Source organism: Mesocricetus auratus, unplaced genomic scaffold (genome assembly GCF_017639785.1).
Source record: "Mesocricetus auratus isolate SY011 unplaced genomic scaffold, BCM_Maur_2.0 Super-Scaffold_100013, whole genome shotgun sequence".
Taxonomy (NCBI): domain Eukaryota; kingdom Metazoa; phylum Chordata; class Mammalia; order Rodentia; family Cricetidae; genus Mesocricetus; species Mesocricetus auratus.
Genome location: NW_024429196.1, coordinates 23,221,646 through 23,242,819, shown reverse-complemented (window position 1 = coordinate 23,242,819; position 21,174 = coordinate 23,221,646). Strand labels below are relative to the sequence as shown.

Here is a 21,174-nt window from a genome sequence, read left to right as displayed (position 1 = left end):
CAGATGTTAAGTGCATATAAGGTAGCAGGTAGCTTTTAGTCTTATAGATGGTTATGAGGATGACTTTTGTCAAGGGAAAACACCCAATAGGCATTAAGATTGAAGTGTACACCTTAGCAGTGGATATGTGTGTGTGTGTGTGTGTGTTCTTTTGTTCTTTTTCAGGTGATTTTTTCCAATTAGTGTTTCTTTAACTCTCAAGGGACTCACTGGTGCTTTATGGCATTCCACACACTGTCAGAGTTGTGTTTATGTCATGAGCTTGGAGCCCAAATTAGCTGACAGCTAAGTGTGACTTTGGGTTTACACATGGCTTGCTAAGTCTCAGCTTTCTCACTTTTAATTGGGAGTGACAGTCCTAATTTACTAAGTTAACATAAGAAATAGTGGAGCTAGTTCATGTAAAGAGATTCACACCAGGTCTAGACAGAGCAACTGTCTGGTTTGTTACAGACCCAGGAGCATCTACTTTGAAACAAGTACCCAAGAGTAGAAAAAGATATTCAATGGGTTACTCAGATTTCTGTTACTGTAACAAAATAGCTGAGATGATAAACTTAAAAAGACAACAGTTTTCTTTTAGGCTCACACTGTCAGAGGTTTCAGCTGGTGCTGTTGTGGCAGAGCCTTTGGCAAGCAGTGGGAAGCCATGGTGGAACAAGAAGCCCAGCTCATGGTAGCCAGGAAACAAGAGAAAGAGATCAGTAGGCCATAGTTCTACTCAGGGGCTCCCCTACAACCTAAAGATCTCTTATGAGGCCACACCTCATAAAGGTTTTCACCACCTCCCAATAATGCCAAGCTAAGGACTAAGCCTTAAACAGCTACCCTTGATCATATTTAACATGTAAAGTAGAGCACACAGTATAATGAATGTAGAGGCAATGGGGTGTAACCCAGTGGTAGATCCCTTGCCTACTATGTACAAGGCTGTGGGTATACTCTCCAAGCATACATGTGAACACACACACACACACACACACACACACACACACACACACAGAACCTTGAATTGTTCAGGAGAAAATTCCCCTAAGGAGCACCACAGAAAACTGTTCTGTGTTTGGCTGGTCATCTTCTAAAGCATCCCCTCCAAGCTGTTAACCCTCTTCAGGGAACACGCTTAGAAGCAGTGTCATAACCTAGTTTCACAGTATTCTAATTCATCACTCCTGCCCTGCCATTTGTTGAGTCTCTTTTGTGTTCCAGGAACTCTGCTGATTGTTTTAAAGTGTTCACTCCTTTTTTTCTCTCCAGTAACCCTGGGAGGTAGGTTTTTTTGTTCACTTCAGAGATAAGGAAATAGTAACCCAGTAAAGATACTACAGCCACCTAATGGCAAAGCCAGGGCTCTAGCCAGAAATGTCTGGCTCTACAGTGAATGCTTTCATTGTATAAAGAAGAAGGGCAAGAGCAGAGGGTGTCAAACTGGTGGCAAAGATTTAAAGGCATTCTTGGAAGCCTGTGAGCTGTGTCACCCAGGGTTTCCTAGTCAGAAGGCTCATGACAAGTTCTTCCATTTCTACTGTATTTCCAAGTGCTCAGGAAGCCAGGCACCAGGAGTAATAACACACACATTTGATGCAAGCATCACTCGAGCCCCCACACTTCCCTGCATTGTGGTGTGCTTGTCTCCACAGGGAGAAGTGCCCAGGCAGGCAAAGGAAAATGTGGGTCCAGCTGGGAGCCAGCAGGAGCTAGAGGAATGCCTGCAGTGGAGCCTTACCAACTTTGCTGTTCTCAGAGTTGTGCTCCTGACACACTCAAACCCCCTTCATGTTCGTCCATGCCTGTTCATACACACTCAACCCCCTTCGTGTTCATCCATGCTCATTCATACACACTCAACCCCCTTCATGTTCATCCATGCCTATTCATACACACTCAAACCCCCTTCATGTTCATCCATGCTCATTCATACACACTCAACCCCCTTCATGTTCGTCCATGCCTGTTCATACACACTCAAACCCCCTTCATGTTCATCCATGCCTATTCATACACACTCAAACCCCCTTCATGTTCGTCCATGCCTGTTCATACACACTCAACCCCCTTCATGTTCATCCATGCCTATCCATATACACTCAACCCCCTTCATGTTTATCCATGCTCATTCATACACACTCAACCCCCTTCATGTTCATTCATGCTCATTCATACACACTCAAACCCCCTTCATGTTCATCCATGCTCATTCATACACACTCAAATCCACTTCATGTTCGTCCATGCCTGTTCATACACACTCAAACCCCCTTCATGTTCATCCATGCCTATTCATATACACTCAAACCCCCTTCATGTTCATCCATGCTCATTCATACACACTCAAACCCCCTTCATGTTTGTCCATGCCTGTTCATACACACTCAAACACCCGGAGCTTCATGTTAACCCATGCTCGTTTGTCCCTCTTTACTCAAGCCACTCAGGGTTAGGAGAACCTCAGAACAGACCACTCTAGACAGAATAGGGCTCTTTCTTGTGGAAACTAATCAGTACCGTTCAGCAGCTATTTTTAGGTCCACACTCATTTGGGGTTTTGCTTTTCTCCTGCTGAGACCTTATAAGGAACCTGCACGCTGTTCACTGGTGGCCAAAGTGCAGGAATTGGCAAACAGTGGGACAGGAGCCCATCCCTATTTCACAGCAGCACTTGTGGGCCTCATCTCCAGGTCAGACTGCCCTGAATATTTATCTCTGGCTTAACTGACAAGCAAATTAAGTCAATCAGCATGAGAGTAAATTATTTTAAAGAATCAAGACAATTGCTTGTATAATTGTGGGACCTAGGAGATTGAAAATGTGCCAAGAGACCCAGGGAACAGTGAAGGTAGCAGCTAGAATCCTAAGATAGAGTCTCTTCTGATGGATAAGGCTTACCCGTGTGATGTGATTAACTCAAAATCTACTAACATTTTCTAAGAAATACTTTCACCGGCACATAGAAATTAGCATGTATTCAAATTAGCATGTACCATGCCCTAGTCAAGTTGGCATATGCAATTAACCATCATACCCCTGAATGTTGACTGAGACTCCATCTCTCTGTAAGATTCCAGACACATTGATTCTGCTTGACCATGGGAATTGGGAAATAGTCAATAGACTATGGTTAAGAGGTATACCAGATATCACAAAACCCATTTGGACCAACTGGAAGAACATGTCTGAAACACAAGCACATGCATGAATGCACATACACACACACACACACACACACACACACACACACACCAGCATGAGGACCTGAGTTCTATCCCCTAGTACTACAAAACCCTGACTTATAATCCCGGTGCTGGGGAGGTAGAGACAGGAGTATCCCAGAGCTTATAGACCAGCCAATCTAGTTGAACTGGAAAGATCCAGGTCCAATGAGAGACTTTGTCTCAAAAAATAAGGTGGAAAGTGAGTAAGGAAGACACCCTCATTGACTTCTGGCCTCCATGCATACATGCACATGGGAACACACAAAATGATTATTCTATCCAGGCAGTTAGTTTGTCTAACAGTGATGAGAGTTATGAATAAACAGGGCTTAACTACTTATAAACATTAGGCCCTGATTTGAAGCCAGATTTACCAAATGCTGACCTTGAAAGATTATAAAAGTAAAAATGATCTTGGAAAAGCACTAGATTCCAAAATAGAGGAGAGTAAAAGTTGAAATATCAGCAACAGATAGGAAATGAAGGAGCGTTCCAATATAAACCGAGAAATACAGTAACATGCAGTAAATCATACATGTTCTACATTAGGACCCACTGTTACAAAGAGGCACCTCTCTCTTGTCCAATAGAAAAGAAAAGCTCCAATAAACACCTAATGGCTGACCTGAAGAATCATGCAACGCTGAGAGAACTTTCTCCTTGTGTATTCATAGCTGTCCAGATAGTCTGTTGAATAGCACACTTGGACTTCAGCCACTTCCAAGACTGCCTAACAGCACCGTTGAGCCACAAGCTGCCAGTTAGACTCTGACCCATATGCAGCACAGCTGAAGACTGTGGGAAGTGGGCAGAAAACATTCCTAAAATAACTCAGACAGCATTTTCCTTAGATCTTGGCCTGTGATAACCCACCAGGAGGTGTGGGGAGCCGTGCTCAGGCAGCAGGCTCCGGCTCGGGGTAGGGAGATCAGGCTCCTGACCAGCATGTGGGAGTGAAGTCCCCTGGTTCCCACCTCCCCATGCTGTTCAGTTTGGACCAGTTCTGGCCTGCAGCAGTAGTCAGCACACTTCCTATCTTTTTGGCCCAGTTATTTCCAAGAAAGAGCTGACCACAGACTTGTTAGAATTAACATCATTTTCTGAGGACAGAACTGTTATAGATGATACAGAAAGATCATAAAGTGCTTGTTTCCCAAGCAGGAGGACCTGCCAGACATACCACTGCTGGGGCAACAAAAACAGGAAGGAAGATTTCTGGGACTTGGTGGACAGCTAGCATAGCCTAATTGATGAGCCCCAGATCCCAGGAAGAGACCTGTCTTTAAAAAAATGGCTCCTAAGGAATAACACTTAAGGTTAACCTCTGGCCTCCAAGTGCATACACACACACACACACACACACACACACATACACACACACACACACACACACACACACACACATGTGCCCACACATACATCCTATGTGGCACAGAAGGAAACATTCCTATGAGCTCCGAAAGAGTGACAGCTTCACTAAGTTGTCTCCAGTTCCCAGAATGTGCTCACTCCTGTTTCCGTTTGCTCATTCACATATGCTGTTTCTGTTTCGCTGACTGTGCCTGGGGAAGGGGGGGCAATTGGGAGCCGCTCAAAGTGGAAACTTGGTTCACTTCAGTTCATCTCTAAGCATCCTTTGAGCCCTTCTGGGAAGAGAGGGAGATGCACTGGGGGATACAGAAGGAGGCTGCTGTGAGCTGAGTTACCAGTGGGCACAGATTCAGTCTAGTTCCTGGACCACCTGCAGTTCTGCAGGGAAAGAAAGGCTGGGTAGGACGAGCCTTGGTCTCAGCAAGCCCAGAGCTTGTTGCTTTCATGTCTGATAACCATGAAGATGGCATTCTGCAATGTGGGCCTGTTTTACGTCCATGGCAGTCCAGGTCCAGGTGGTGAAAGGTTTTCTCTTACAGCAGGTACCTTCTAGCCAGAAAGGTAGTTCAGGACTCTGAAGCCTTCTTGCAGCTTTCTCAAGATCAATAACTTCTTTCATAGACACCAAAGACCAATGTAGAACTGAATAGTTTAGGAAGAAAAATGGAAAGGTCAAATTTCAGGAAATGCTTACAGCAGAAGGAAGGTCCCCCTGACCTAGAGGAAAAATCAGTTATATATAGAAGACAGCATTGGTGTGAGACAAGGATGTGTACAGAGAAGGATGATCCATGTTATGTGTGACCTTAGGGGATTCCTGGCCACTCTGAAGGAAGTCGTGAGCAGAGTGAGATGCAAGATGAGAAAGGGTGAGGGAGTGGGGGAGAGGGCTTAGAAACAAGCAAGAGCGCCAATAAAACCACCTGTGACCATGAATATAGAGTGGGCATGGTCCTGGGAGCCAGAGGAACTTTCTAGAACATGAGCCAAGCTGATCTAAAGTTACTGGAGGTGCCAGTGTGTAGGGGCCTTGGCTTCAAGCAAACAAGAAACCAGGACTAGCTAAGGAGCGAAAGTGAGAGATTAGAGAAGCTCTGAAGGACTAACGTCAGTGAGGAGAGAGGACTTGCACTCCGGTTGCCAAGCTGTCATGGATTCTAATGTTGCTGGGACTGGGTTCAAAAGAGGAAAAGCATGAGAGACAGGTAGAGAGTGGACCAATAGGGCACGGGTAGACCCTGGGAAGGGAGTAGAATGTGGAAGGTACTTTGGGACGTGGGGCTTTTGGCATGTGTGAGCTTAAGGACAATTCATCTAGAGAACCTACCAGCCTAGAAGGACAGCAGCCAGCCACCCTCCATCAGCTTCAGCTTCCCTGGTGTGGGGTGAAGCTCCCAGGAAAAGCAGCACAGGACTCAGTGGCCAAGCAATAGAAGACTTTTTGAGGAAGTCTCTTTGCCTGTATTTCAGGATTGCTGGTGACACCGCCCTCAACAAAAACATTCATGAATCCGTCAGTGCCCAGATCCGGAAGAATTTTGCAAAGAGCAAATGGAGAGTAAGTCCTAATTGTGTCTGTTTCATGCCTGCCAAATTCCCAGGGAATTTAAACCATTCTGGAGAAAGTGGTATTGAGCATGTGATATTTCTAAGTGACCCATGAGGGCTTGGAAATCCCCCAGAGCCTTACTCAATAAATTTTGCTAGTTTAATTTATTCTTCTGAAAAGTGTATTATTTTATTTTATGTGTGTGGGTGTTTTGTCTGCATGTGTGCCTGTGCACACACAGTTGTGAGCCTCCATGTGGGTGCTGGGATTGGAAACAGGGTCCTCGGACAAGGCAGCCAGTGCTCCTAAACACTGAGCCAGCTCTCCAGCACCATAAATTTAAGTCATTATTGATTATGGAATATCCAAGTGTAGGAAGGACTAAGTGTTTCCCATCTGTGTCTTAAAGAGAGCAACCATGCCCCCAATCTCACTCCTTATTATTCCTTAAGTAGCACAACCCTCCCTATCTCCCTTTACTTTGCTAGACTTTGAATAGCTACCTTTTATTAAAGTGATAGAAAGGAGAAAGGGGAACATAAAAACCTAGTTGAGTTCATCAATGTTTCCTGGTTTAAAAAAAAACTGATGAATTCAAACCATCGCAACTTCATGACCATTTATTGATTGCCTAAATTCTGTATTCCAATAGGCATCAGTAATTAAAAGATGACTGTCTTGCTGTGAAAGCCAACAGAAACAAAATTAGTTCTATTGATCCAGGCACAGGAGTGCATGCCATTAAACCCAGTACTCAGGAGGGGAGGGAAGGCCAGTAATGATTATTTTATCCTGGCCTACAAAGTAAGTTCCAGGCTAGCCAGAACTGAACAGTAAGGCACTGGTTCAAAAAGAAAAAAAAATTAAAGACTCCATTAACCTACTGTATTATTGGAGATAGTGCCATTACTCAGAACAACAGCATTAATTATAGAGCCAGCCCTGGTGATACAGGCCTGCAATTCTGGGTACTCAGGAGGCTGAGGCAGGAGGATTACAAAGTCAAGGCCAGCTTGGACAGCTTAATAAAAGCCTCACAAACTTAAACAATAAAAAAAGAGTTGGTAGAATATTTGCTTAGCTTATGGTTCAGTCTTACTGCTGTCAAAAAAGAAAAAAAGTACCAATTATAGAAAAATAAATACTACTTTAAAATATTACATATTAAGATATATCATTATACATGCTTTCTATTCTAAAAGTTACTTTTTGCAATTACATAGAGTATTGTTTGGAAATTATTCATGCCCGAAGCAAGTGAATTTTTAACTTCCAAAATGTATTTTGATGAGGAAGAGAGTTAAATAAATTTGTGTACTCTTAAAAAGAAGAATAGAAATTTCCTTTCTAAAGTGTCCTGAGAGTATCTGAGAAAACAGCACTTGAGGTTTCTGGATAAGTGAAAGGTAGATATTTCAGAGTGTTTTCCAGCCACCTGAAATAATGCCTTCTCTTCCTCTCCACCTTTTTGTCCTTTCCCCTACATTTCAGCAAGCCTTTAATGCCACAGCCGTCGTGAGACATATGCGAAGGCTACAGCTGGGCAGCAGCCTGGACAGCTCAAATGCAAGTGTCTCAAGCAACCTCAGTTTGGCCAGCCAAAAAGATTGTGCGTATGTAGCAAAACCAGAATTCTTCAGCGGGCATTTGAGATGAGTCCGGGTTGGGCAAGAGAGCTGAGCACAGACGGTTTGCCATGCAATGCTCTGACCCATTTAATGTTCATGACTACCTTAGAACATTACTCATTTAATACCCATTCTATGTGATAATCATTTCCATTTGTAGATAAGAAACCCATGGCGCAAGTACCACACAACCAAGATAAGGCCTGGGCACTGCTTGGTTTCTATGCTTCCTCTGATTTGCCTCTTATTGTACAGACACCCTCTGGGATGATGAGGGGATGGTGGAGCCCTCATGGTCTGGTTGCACTGGTTTCTAGAGTCTGGGTTTTCCTGGGTTTTTGTTGTTGTTTTTACAAGGATGATGAGTATTTGAATTTTTTTATATGTACCAAACTGTCTTTTAGATTAAAAAAAACAGTAATGGTATTATATTAGCTTTCATCTTTGTAAAGAATGTGACGTCCTTGAAAGCACACTTACTCTTTTAATTCTCTCCCACTCCCCATCTTTATATGTATATTAATCTCCTGCTAGAGCACACTGATGGTTCTCTACTTCAAAACCATTGCCTTGAAAGTTCCCATTAGCCCTCTCCCATCAGCCCTTGTTGCCTTAACCATTGGGTACCATGCTCCTTCCTATTTGGCTTTGTAAAAGGTGTTCCCTTTTTTGGTTAAGAGCCATCCCATGACTGAGTATAGTATCATACACCTATAATGCCAGCACACTGAAAGTGAAGGATTCCAAGTTCAAGGCCATCCCAAGCTGCACAGTAAAACCATCTCAAAAAATCAAAGCTTAGGATGTAGCTCAGTGGTAGAGCATTTGCCTAGGCAGAAATAAAGTTAAGAGGACCCTGGGTTTGACACTCCCTGTTCTCCCCCTTCCCAAAGGAGTCACCCTAATCCTGTTATTCATTCTTAACTCATATATAGCTCTTAAATGTTCTTATGACATCTCCATGAGCTTCTCTGACACAGCTGCACACCTCTGGATCCCTTACACTCGCCAGCGAAGACCCTTCTTACCACTCTTAACCAAAAGAAATATCACAGCTGGCCACTTGTTTCTTTAAAGATTCATACACAGGCATCAACAGCAGTGCTTCTTTTAGTACTTTAGTTTATGGCTCCCCTATATCCAAGTGTACAAAGTGGCTCGGGGTGTACATGCCATAGCTGTACATCAGCTGCTGCATACTACAGTGCCAGCCAGTCTCTGTTACTGGGAGAACACATCGGAGAGAAGCATGTACAGGAGGAAAGTGCTATTTTGGCTCACAATTTCAGTCCTTTCTGTCCATGGTTCCTTGAGGCAGCCAGGAAAGAGGGAGACAGAGACGAAAGAGGACAGAGGGCTTGCAGAATGGTATTTCCCTCAAGGACCTGCTTCCCTTGGGTAGGTCCTACACCCCAATAGTTGATTCAACCTCAAATTCACCAATGAATTAATCCTCTGATGGATGCAGGGTGATCATGATCTATACTCACCATACAACACTACTACAAGACCAAACTATCCAACATAAGCCTTTGGGGAGATTTTGTGGGAGTCGAGCACCCTCATTTCAGAGGCCTGTGATACAATATGCCTCCTGGATTATAAATTTGGACCTGAACCAGGGTACAGCTCCCCTCCTTTTTTTTCATTCTAAAAATGCCTACTTCATGGATCTATTGTAGAAGTGATCTGTTCTTCTCAGCCTGTAAAGTGCTTTGTCATGCAGCTCAGAACCTGTAAAGCAGTCAGGTGTGGTGGCATGTGCTCCTGATCCCAGCACAGGGAGGTGGAAACAGGCAGATCTAGGGTTTGCTGGCCAGCCTGCCTAACCAACTTAGCAAACTGTCTCAAAAACAAACAAAACAGACAGAAAAACAAGATGTAGAGTGGCTAAACATAAAGATCTGAGGTTGACTCTGGCCTCCACACACATGTACATGTGTTATCTGTGCATGCACAAACATAACACACACATATATATACACACATATATATGCACACACACACACAAATTAAAGAAATTAACATTCTAGTAATGATGGGTATATAATTCAGTGCCCTGTATAAAGTAGCATACTATCCTAGTGTGTAACATACAGCATATAGATAGAGCACAATAAATGGGGCCTCGGGTATCATGTGTCATGATGGACATGCCACATCATTTTCAAATACAAAGCAGTTATAAAGAAAAAGGAACCTAAAAGTTGGACTGGAGAATAAAGCAATTTGAACACCAGGCAGAGATTTCCCTATAGGGTGATGAAAGGGCAGGATTTGACAGTATAGCCCAGGGGTAGAGGGTAGATGATGTGCCCAGCAGTTACAAACAACTTTCGTCCATCTAGCCCAGCACATTTGACCCTCTTTCTGGGAAGGGGACTGTGAATTTAATTCTTAACACCCATGTCTGTTGTCCCTGGCAGGTCTGGCACCTTCCACGCTCTGTAGTTTCCTTTCTTCTTCGTCGGGGGTCACAGGAGTCGGAGCTGAGAGGAGACCCAGGCCCACCACTGTGACAACAGGGCACACTGGAAGCAAGTGACCGGCTCTGGAGGTGGAACCCAGGGGGCGGAGCCGGGGAAAGGGAAGCCCCAGACCGGAGCAGCTCCAGCATCGGAGACCCCACCCACCCTGCATGGTGCGCCTGCATAGGACTGGAAGACAGAAGTTTTTTATGGCCATATTTTATACTGCAATTCTGATGTGTTCATTTCTCACAAACTGTACTGACTCAAGGGGAGCTGACTTCACAGGATCTGGTGCTGTACATACGAATCTTGCAAAGCTCTAACTGAATGGACCTTCTTGCTCCCCTCCCCCAACTCCACCACTTCCACTCTCTCAGCGTAGGCAGCCATCTAGGATGTATTTTTTCATGAAAAAAAATGGTTTCAACTGGATTATTTAAATATTGGTAAATGTTGTGCATTAGGGTTTGTTTTTTTCTTTTTGAGACGTGTCTTTTTGATCTCTTGTCAGTTACATGACCTCTCTCATACACTCTTTAATGGTGGTTTTGCGTTACCTTTAAGAGATTTTTTTCCCTCCAAGAGGAGTTAGAAGGTGTTTTTTAAAATTCTAGGAGGATCAAGAATCTGTCTCCAAGGCTGAGTACACTTTACTTGTGTTTCTTTGCCCTCTGTCCCTTCCTGGTGAAGTCGCCCCAGTCCCTGGGCTGGGTTGGCCTCTCTCCAGGTGACTTTTGGCAGGGAACCTGTAGAACACCTTACCAGCAGCTTCTCCCCAGAACCCCTCACCAAACACGGAAGAGATAAGCTTGTTTCCTTCACCCTAAACAACAGGCTCCATATTACAGGTGAATTGCTCTTTGGGGGTTAGGATCCCCACAGGGCTAAGGTTTAGGAGCCTCCCTTGCAGGCCGGACTAGCCGCCATCTTGTTTTTAAAATGAACCATGCACAGTCTTCATTTCTCGTGGGGGATGATGGATGAAACTCTGTTCTCAGCTATGCACTTTTAAAACAAATATATATTTGCTTTAGTTTTTTAAAAATTTATTTCTAATCCTACCCTTAAAATGGCCTCTAGCACACACTATCCCCCACACACACACATACTTTTACCCTGTTCTCTCATGAACATCATCCAAGAGAGGGGACAGAAAAGGTCTAAAAGAATAAAACTTTTGTTAGGTGGGAAGGAAAGACACCAAGTGAGCAGTCTGCCTACCTCAGAGATGGCTGACTCAACAAGGTCCAGCTAATGTACCTCCCTTTACATCAGAGGAATCTAAAATACAAAGTATCTGGGGTAGTCAGGCCATTGTGTGTCATGGTTTGCCGGGGACTGAATAATTTCCTAGGATATGGAACTTGAAGGATAAAATCCAGAATGTCCTGTGAAAACCAGTCCATGTCATTGACCTGTACAGTGGCTAGATATACAAGAAGAGCAGGCACAGAGTGTAGTCCAGGGCAAGCATTCTCTAAGGAGGTTCTCAGAGACCCGAGCAGGTAGCTCAAATGACAGTTCTGCCAATGTTCCCCTTCAGCTCTCATGTCTATCTAAAGCCTGAGCCTCATCTACAGTCAGCTGTAGCCTACCAAGTTGGGCTGTGATAGATCTATCTCCCTGACGATTCAGGGACAGTCCTGAGGCTGTTGTCCTCATGCCCCTCTCATGTACTTACCAGCTATAGAAAGTCCTGATGGACAAGTAAGTCATCCTTGTCACTACTACACTTTTGCCCCCAGCCCTCCCCCAGTGTTCATCACACACACACACACACACACACACACACACACACACACACACTCACTCACTCACTCACTAGGGAGGCAGCTCCAGTCTCCTGAAGAGTACAGTACAAGATATATAAAAGCAATTTCAAAGTCAGACATCTGGTCTACCTGTCCTACTTGTATCATAAGCTCCCAAAATGCTTAGTGAGAATCCTGCCACAGGAGCCCAAAGAGCAGCATTTGAAGCTGTCATTTCGAAATCTATAAACTTCCTGGGAAGAGTTTCTAAAGTGACAACAGACCCAGTTAGAAAGCAAATGCCTCTGATTATGGAGACTTACCCATCTACTCCACCTTTAAGAAAGGCAATGATATGAATATTACAAAAAGTATTTAAGAAAATCCAAAAGAGTGTCTCAAGAAGTTTACAGGATGTTTCCTACCAACAAGTATCATGAAAATATTTAATTTCATGTAATGTAAGAAGAAATACAGGTGTGTGGTGGGCTGTAATTATAACACTTGGGAGGCTGCTTCAGAAGGATCTCAATTACTATGCATCCTGAAATAATTAGTAAATCCTTGTCTTAAAAGCGAAGAAGGGAGGAAGGGATGAAGGAAGGAAGGAGGTGGGTTGGTTGGTTGTTGCAGTAGGTGACCTGAGTTTGACACCTTTCGTATGTTAGTCCTTTATGCTGTATGGTACACATAATTATTTGCATCTGCAAAGTAACGTTATTATTATTAGTGATGAAAGTATTTCATAAAGCTGATTATATGGGTACACAGATTACATAAAAATATATATGAACTACAAATAAATACAGAAAAGTTGAAGAATGAGCCCTGGTACAGGTGTCTACCTTGGAATCAACTATGCTTCATTCAGCCTTGACACATCAGGTCTCCGTAAACCAGTGTAAGAAGATGATTGCTAGTGCCAGCCCAGTAGTAGATAAGGTTGAACATGTCTTCAGGAAGCACATACATGATTTCACTAACTTGGGTTATTTCCTACTGTTTTGAGAAAGGTGAAAATAAGTGCCACCTGAGTCTTCCACTCTGAGAAAGTTAGCATGGTAGAAAGATGAAGTTTCTTTTCCAGTTGGTATTGTTATATAATAATGTATGAGACCATAGAGTAGAATTAGCCTTAACACCTGAAAAATGGGGTGGCAAAGTCTTGGCTCCCTCACTCTTGTTAGATTCCACTGTCATAGGCTGAGAATTTCATGCATGTACCAGTATGCTTGGCAGCATCCTGTGGACACACAGGACCTTTTCAGACTGCTTTCCTAATATCAAGCTCTTACCATCACCCCCACTATAGCCTCTTTGCATTTTCTGAGCAAGTGGTTATTTATTTCTTCACTTGGTTATAAAATTTGGAAATATTTCCAGAATAGTCTTTCCTTCTGCTTCCTGCCTGACCCCTCCCTCTTTCCCTGGCCTTCACCCATAGTTGAGGCAGAAAGGGCAGGTAACATTCATCTAAAACCATCAGTGAAAAGGAATGCAGCCATCTTTAGCTCCAACAAGGCCAATAGCTTGTCATTCCTAACCAAGGGATCTTTGGAGTTGGTGTTTTGTATGGGACTTAGGGATGGACAGAGGCAGTGGGAGGCTGGAGGACAGGGTCTACCACAAAACCCTTGAGGAACTGAGGGCTGCTTAGTGTCTGAGGCAGCAACCCCAGTATCACAAGCCTTTGTAACAAGCCCTGGCTGTTTTTTACTCCTTCCTACTGCCTCCAACCCCAAAGGGACTCTGACTCTAAAAGAGCAGCTGCCGTTCACTGGACTCTGGAGAAGGCACTGAAACAACCCAAAAGATATGGATTCCTACCTGACCTTGATTCTGGATCACTTCAAAAATGCCACCGTGAGTGGCATACCACTTCAACTGTGCCCGATGTCATCTAAGATGCCTCCTTAAGAAGACAGCCACCTCCATTTGCACACGAAGTTGTGTTTATGAGAGACTTCGAATCTTCAGAAATCTCTGAATGTGGTGTCTGGGGAACACAACAGTTGGCTCAGTGAATCCCAGACTCTGTTTACCTACTTATACTTTTTGTTTCTACACCTCAATGCGCAGCATGGGCTGGATAGCTTATAGATGGCAGAGGGAACTGGCCTTTATACCACAGGCCAAGAATGTTATGGACACTGGAGAAGGAACCATCTGGTCCCCTCTTGAGAGGGTTGACCTCCCATGGGATGCAAGACTTGGTATGATCAGCACTTGGCTTTGATGCTTTATGAGCATGTTTAAGTAGTAGGGGATGCTCACCAACTGGAAATGACTGGGATTTTAGAGCTCTGGGAATCATGACCATTTGACCTACTAAGAATTACAGCCAGAACTGACTTTTCACACTGGGGAAGCCATACTGGTGCCATTATTCCAAGCTACAGGCAGGAGACCTGGGGTCAGAGCCTCTGCCTTGCAAGATTTGTGCAAGTGTGGTGCTGGGTTTTCCTAGGCCACAAAGAAGGAAGGTGAGGGCTGGTGAAGGACAGCTCCTTCCATTTTTCATAACCAGAAATAACAGGTTTTCCAGGTTTGCAAATCACTCCCAGCAAGTGAGATATGAGCCCTGCTTGCATGTCCTACAGAACCAGTGCTAGGTCCCCATCCCTTCTCCTCACATTCCGAAAATTTGCCTTTTCCTTAAACACATTCCAGACCAAACACTGTTCAGTTTGTTTCCAAAATTAAAAACACTGTATATATCTGTGTGTAGTCCCGCTGCTCTTTAGGGGGTTACCTGGTTCTAGGTTGGGACTGCAAGAAGCAAAGGTGTTCTAATCTTTCGGTTTTCAGAATTGAAAGTTTTGAGGTGTTTCTTTCTTTCTTTGTTTGTTTTCTAAGCCAAGCTGGGGAAGCAGATTTCTGAAAGGCAAACTTACTTCCTGCTACCTCTACAAAAATTTGTGTGCAGGTGAGTTAGCTTGAAAACCTCAACCCTGGGTAACAGGCATGTCTAAGGAAGAGAGGAAGAGGAAAGGCCACACACTATCCATCAGGTCCCTTCCTGGTGGTCTCAGTGCATCAAGGTCTTCCTGCTGCTCTGGTGTGTGCACAGGAACCCAGCCCCGCTGTGAAGTTGGCCCTGCATGCTGGCCACAGCCTGGCCTGCCTTCTGCCAGCAGCCAAAGTCTTCAAAATCCGCAGGGATGACTCAGCCCTGTGTAGACTTCCCTGTAAACTCCAGTGGGAGCAACCCAGCTTGCGGCTTTAGGGTTTCCTTTTTTACATACCTAAAGGCTGAGCATTTGGAAGCCAAGTGTTCAGTTCAGCATGTGGCTGCCGAGTCTGATTTTGTGGACAAAGCAAACTGTGGAATGGCTTCTCTATGTCTGTATTTTTCTAAGCCAAAGGGACAAAACTGCATTGACCCCTTGTACTAAAGCTGCTTTTGCATTCTCTATACCAGTTTTTAACCTTCTTTGACTCTGGGAAATTTGTTATATGGTTGTTGTGTCCTCTGATGATTTACCAAACTATGTTACTCACAGGTGATTTTATTTTCCTTATGGATTGGAAAAATAGAAAATGAGAGACGTGTTTGAGGCTTTTGTCAAAGACATCACTCATAAGTCCCAAACACTAGTTAACTTGCTTCTCAATGGAAAAAAATCTTAGTGTAAAAAGATAAGGATTCTGAGGCTCTCCTGGATATCCCTGCACTTTGGTGGACAAAGTCCTGGGGACAGAGCTGGTATTCAGGCTACAAAAGAGATGATGAAGGGAGTAGCATCAGCTCAGATGTTTGGCCCACACTGTGGAAGCTGTGGTTCTTCTTGCAAGGCACTTGGCCATTTCCAGGCAACATAAGATGCTGCCCAATATCACAGCAGCATCCTCAGATGCTGCTCAGTATCACAGCAGCATCTTCAGTTTGAAAGACTGCATGTTACAGAGAACATTTGTCTTAGTCCCACATTCAAATGAGGAGAAACCAAACGTACATTCTTTCCAGAACATCTATTGGACCAATGTCTAAATTGGCTTCTATGGCTATATATGATGTAATTGGCCTTCATCCAGCTCTCTCCCAACAGTGGGCATGTTTTCCCAGCAGCTTCCACCATCAAACCCAGGATCGGCCCCACTCACTATTACCAGGCTTGCAATTGGTTTGATTTTTTTCATTCATGCTTGTCCAAAAATTTTTTTAAAAAGTAAAAGAAGAGAAACTGTGCATTTATCCCATGCATGTAATAAACTCTGCAAGAAGTTTAACCCCCATAGGTTTGCGGCACTGCAAAAATGTTCATGGGTCTATGTAGCAAATGATTCTCTGCCTTGACAATCATGTATACATATCGATTTCTATCATAATGATAATGAGATTGATGACTTCTTGTTTTCCTCCAATAAAGAGAATTAATCACCTTTGGATGTAGGTTGTCTCCTATATCATAAATAGGGTATTGCATTTCTCTGATTTTTTCTCTGATTTGGGGTTTAGCTATTTACTTGTCAGTTGATTGATTGGCAGTGGTGTTGATGGAACTGAGGGCCTTGTAAACATTAAGCAAACCCTCTGAACCGCTGAGCTATACTTCTAGTCCTTTAAGTTTAGATTTATGGGAAAGAGGCTGGGTTGAGAGCCTGAAAGCTCATGAACTCACAGAGATATTTGCCATCATTTAACCAACAAGCAATTGGAAAGTAGTCATGAGGAAGAAGGGTGGGTTGCCAGGTTCAATGCTATCTAGACAAGAAGGCCCCCCTTTTGCTGCTGCTGTAGGAGCTAGCTGGAGGGGTGCCCAGGAAGTCAGGTCATATCAATTAGGTATTCATAAAATGTGTGGCAGAAAAGTTAACGTTGATTTCCAGGACATCCTTCTGAACAGAGGTGGCTTGACAGTGCCAGTCTTGAGCAATCTGTGCACATCCTTCTACATCCTCATCCTGACTTGGCATTATCAGTACCCAAAGGAATATTCTTGTCCCAGCAGAAGGCTGTTTTGTTGGGATGGGAGTATGTTTTGTTTGTTTGTTTGATTGGTTTTTGTTTTGTTTAAAAGGAGTTTGGATAGAAAGAATATTTTGTAGTCCATTGCATATATTTTGGCAATCAGATCTGACATCGGACAAGTCTTCTAATCCAGTGGTTTTCAACCTGTAGGTCCCAACTCTTTGGGTAGAATGACCCTTTCACAGGAATTGCATATCAAATATCCTGTATATCAGTTATTTACAGTATGATTTATGACAGTAGCAAAATTGCAGTTATGAATTAGCAACTGTAGGCTTCAAAGGACGCTGTAATGATAAGCGACACTTACTGGAAGTAAGACTAAGTATTTATTGTAGAAATTACTCACAAGATACCAAACAAGTAACCCAGACGAGACAAGCAGTTTTCCGCTGCCGAACCGGAAGCTGAACTCCGGGAAAAAGAGACCGAGACTTCCTGTGTGCTGTCTTTTATACCTTCCCCCGTAACGCCCCCTAGCCATGCCCAAAAGTGGGCCTGGCTAGTGACGTAGTTCCGCCTACGTATGTATACGTCTTTACGTCCAGCCGTATACGTCTTTAGTCCTGCCTAAAGTGGGTGTGGTTAGCGGTGTGGTAAACCGCCCTTTTATTACCTCATCTGTATGCACCTCTAATAAGTCACATGTTTAATGGCGGCATACAAACTTCCTCCTACAATTCCCCTTTTAGTCTAAAAAGGACAACTAACTTGTGTCCATGAACAAAATGTATCAAACATCTATTCTATCTAAACCTAAACTTATCTGAAAGAAACACCCAAATATGAACACCTCCTTCCAATCCCAACTCTAAAATAATTGAAAACTAACACTAACAGGTGTAAACTATCTTATAATATCAATAGTAGGGAGACGGGGCGTGGAATTCTCAAAACTACTTCCTGCTGAGATGGGACGATGATAATCTCATGGGGACCTGTGAAAAGAAAAATGTTGGTATAACAAAATCTCAGTAGATCAGACAGTCTCTGTATGGCAGGAGATGCTTGATTGAAGTTCCTGACTGGAGTTCTAGTGTTGATCGAAGCTCTCATCGGAAGCTCTGGCCAGATTGTAGAAGATGTGCTATTTCAGTTTCTTGGTCCGGAGTTGTGTAGAGTGATGTAGTTTCAAGCCAGTTTCAGGATGGTGCTTGTCAGGTGGAGTCAATGATGTGGGGCAGTTCAGATGCCTCCAGTCGAATCAGGTGAAGTCAAGGAAGTGGATCCTCATTCTCTTTCTGAAGCAGTTGAAGATTGCTTTCAGGAAATCCCTTGTTCTCTGGAAAACTCAAACATTAATGTTAACAAAGAAATATTTTAACTTTCATATGTATGCATACCGGAAGAGGTGACAATAGGGAAGATGGTAAACCTGAAGGAAATTAGACTTTACAGAAAAAGAAATCCACAGATAATAGTCCCTCATTTTATTTCTTCTGTCTTATATCAATGGCTCTTTGATATAATACAGAAATTCTGAATCGTATTTAAATAATATGCTTGAGTTTAGAGTAGGAGAGCCAATCCAACTCCAAAGCCAGCTTCAGTTAAATGAATGGGGACTGAGGTATGTGAAGAAATAAAGATAAAAGGGTACTATGAAAAAACAATATAGAGAGATTTAGTCTTTGATACCACACAGTGAGTTACTGTTTGTTTGATGGTCCTCAGGGTAGCTATTCATTCTTCTACAGGAATCCATGTGTCCAGTATTCTTTGCTGAGTTTACCTGTGAATACAAAAAAACAAAACACTTCTCTTTCCTTTTAGGAGGTCACTTTACCCATGGTGGAATGTGAATTTGTAGATGGGCTGTTATCTTCCTCCTCCTGAGATGTTTTCTGTTCTGATCAAATTTTAATTAATTTTGATGGAACCCAAACCTTTTCTTCTCCTGTGGAAACAAAAGCATAACCCCTTCCCCAACGTAACACATATCCTGGTTTCCAGACTGAGGTCATAACATCCTTAAAATATACCGGTTGGTTCAGTTCAGAAGTCTTCTCTGTAGTCCAGTGTCTTTCTGCTGCAGTTTGTCCTTTTTCATCAGCATTAAGAAAATTCAACGTTAGTAAAGCATTGTGTAACCTGTGTTTCGGTGTCTTTGTTTTCCCTGGCTGTTTATGAAGCATCTCTTTTAAGGTTCAGTTAGATCTTTCAATTATTGCTTGTCCTGTGGGATTGTAAGGTATACCAGTTACATGTTTTATATTATAATATTTGAAGAATTGTTCCAATTTACTGGAGACATATGCTGGAGCATTGTCAGTTTTTATTGTTTTAGGTATACCCATAACAGCCATCACCTCTAAGAGGTGTGTAATAACAGAGTCAGCTTTTTCAGAGCTGAGGGCAGTAGCCCATTGGAAGCCTGAGAATGTGTCTATAGTATGGTGTACATATTTCAAACTGCCAAATTCTGGGAAGTGAAATACATCCATTTGCAAAAGTTCATTTCTGTGAATACCTTTAGGATTACAACCTGCTGGTAATGGAGTTTGATTGTACAATGAGCAACTGGGACAATTTCTTACTATTTCTTTGGTTTGTTGCCAGGTGATAGAAAAATCCTTCTTTAAACCTTTGCTGTTAACATGGTGTTTCTTATGAAATTCTGAAGTTTCCAACACATTACCTACTAATAAACGATCAATTTCATCATTGCCTTGTGCCAGAGGACCTGGCAGACCTGTATGGGATCTGATGTGTGTTATATATATAGGATGAGTCCTGTTTCTGATGATTTCCTGCAATTGTAAAAACAATGAGGTTAATTCTGTATTATCAGGAACAAATTCTGCAGTCTCAATGTGCAAGACAACTCTTTCTGCATACTGAGAATCCGTGACTATATTGAAAGGCTCTGTAAAGTCTTTAAGTACCATGAGAATGGCATATAACTCTGCCTTTTGTACGGAGTTGTAAGGGCTTTGAACTACTTTACTTATATTTCCTGATCTATACCCTGCCTTACCTGATTTGTTTGCATCCGTGTAGAAGGTAAGAACTCCAGAAATAGGTGTTTGCCTCACGATATGTGGAAGAATCCAAATTGTTTTCTTTATGAATTTGATTCTCTCTGTTTTGGGATAGTTATTACTAATACTTCCCAAAAAGTCACTGCAAGCTATTTGCCAATACTCATTATCCTTCCATAAGGAGGAAATTTCCTCATTCGTTAAAGGCACAATAATTTCAGCTGGGTCTTTCCCAGTCAGTTGACAAAGCCTTAATTTACCTTTTAATATCAAATCGGAGATCTTTTCTATATATGTTTTCAATTTTTTATTCTGTTTATGTGGCAGAAATACCCATTCTAGAATGATGTCTTCCCTCTGCATTAACATTCCTGAGGGGTATTCTCTAGATGGTAAAATAACCAGAATACAGTCCAGATTTGGATCCACATGATCCACATGTGCTTCTAATATTCTCTTTTCTACCCATTCTAATTCTTTTTCAGCCTCAGCTGATAGTACTCGTGGGCTGTTTAGGTCTTTATCTCCTTTTAAAGCCATTTTCAGGTGTTTTAAATCATGCCCTTCTACACCAATAATTGTCTGTAATTGAGAGATTTCTCCTAATAGTTTTTGAAGATCATTAAGAGTCCGGTAATGATCTCTTCTGATCTGTACTTTCTGTGGTCTAATTTTCTGAGCATCTATTTTATAACCTAAATAGTTAATAGAATCTCCTCTTTGTATTTTTTCTGGGGCAATTTGTAATCCCCAGCGAGGCAAAATTTCCTTTACTGCTTCAAACATCTTTTCCAAAGTATCCTTATTTGAATCAGATAGTAATATGTCATCCATATAATGATATATTAACAAATGTGGAAATTTTTTACGAATTATTTCTAGAGGTTTATTCACAAAATATTGACACAAAGTTGGACTGTTTAACATACCTTGAGGTAGTACCTTCCACTGGAATCTCTGTACCGGACGGTAATTATTATAGGTAGGTACCGTGAAGGCGAACTTTTCTCTGTCGTTTTCTTGTAATGGTATGGTGAAGAAACAATCTTTTAAGTCTATAACTATAATTGGCCAATCCTTAGGAATTAGAGAAGGTAACGGCATCCCAGGTTGTAGAGACCCCATAGGCTGAATTACCTTGTTGATGGCTCTAAGATCAGTAACCATTCTCCACTTACCAGACTTCTTCTTGACAACAAAAACAGGCGAATTCCATGCACTAGTTGATTCCTCAATATG

At 42.6% G+C, this 21,174-nt stretch overlaps 1 protein-coding gene across 3 annotated transcripts in view; it reads left to right on the top strand.

Annotated features, from left to right (window-relative positions):
* Window positions 1-16,365, top strand: part of Camk1d (calcium/calmodulin dependent protein kinase ID) — a 414,097-nt gene extending 397,732 nt beyond the window's left edge. The window contains exons 9-11 of one of the 3 annotated variants that reach the window (XM_040755520.1): window positions 6,054-6,141; window positions 7,624-7,698; window positions 10,187-16,365. In XM_040755520.1, coding sequence (XP_040611454.1) covers window positions 6,054-6,141; window positions 7,624-7,698; window positions 10,187-10,279 — 256 coding nt within the window. In that variant the 3' untranslated portion in view covers window positions 10,280-16,365. Of the gene's footprint in view, window positions 1-6,053; window positions 6,142-7,623; window positions 7,746-10,186 lie in introns of all 3 variants that reach the window. The other 2 variants (XM_040755519.1, XM_040755522.1) reach the window with 2 other exon arrangements.
* Window positions 16,366-21,174: the final 4,809 nt, after the last annotated feature.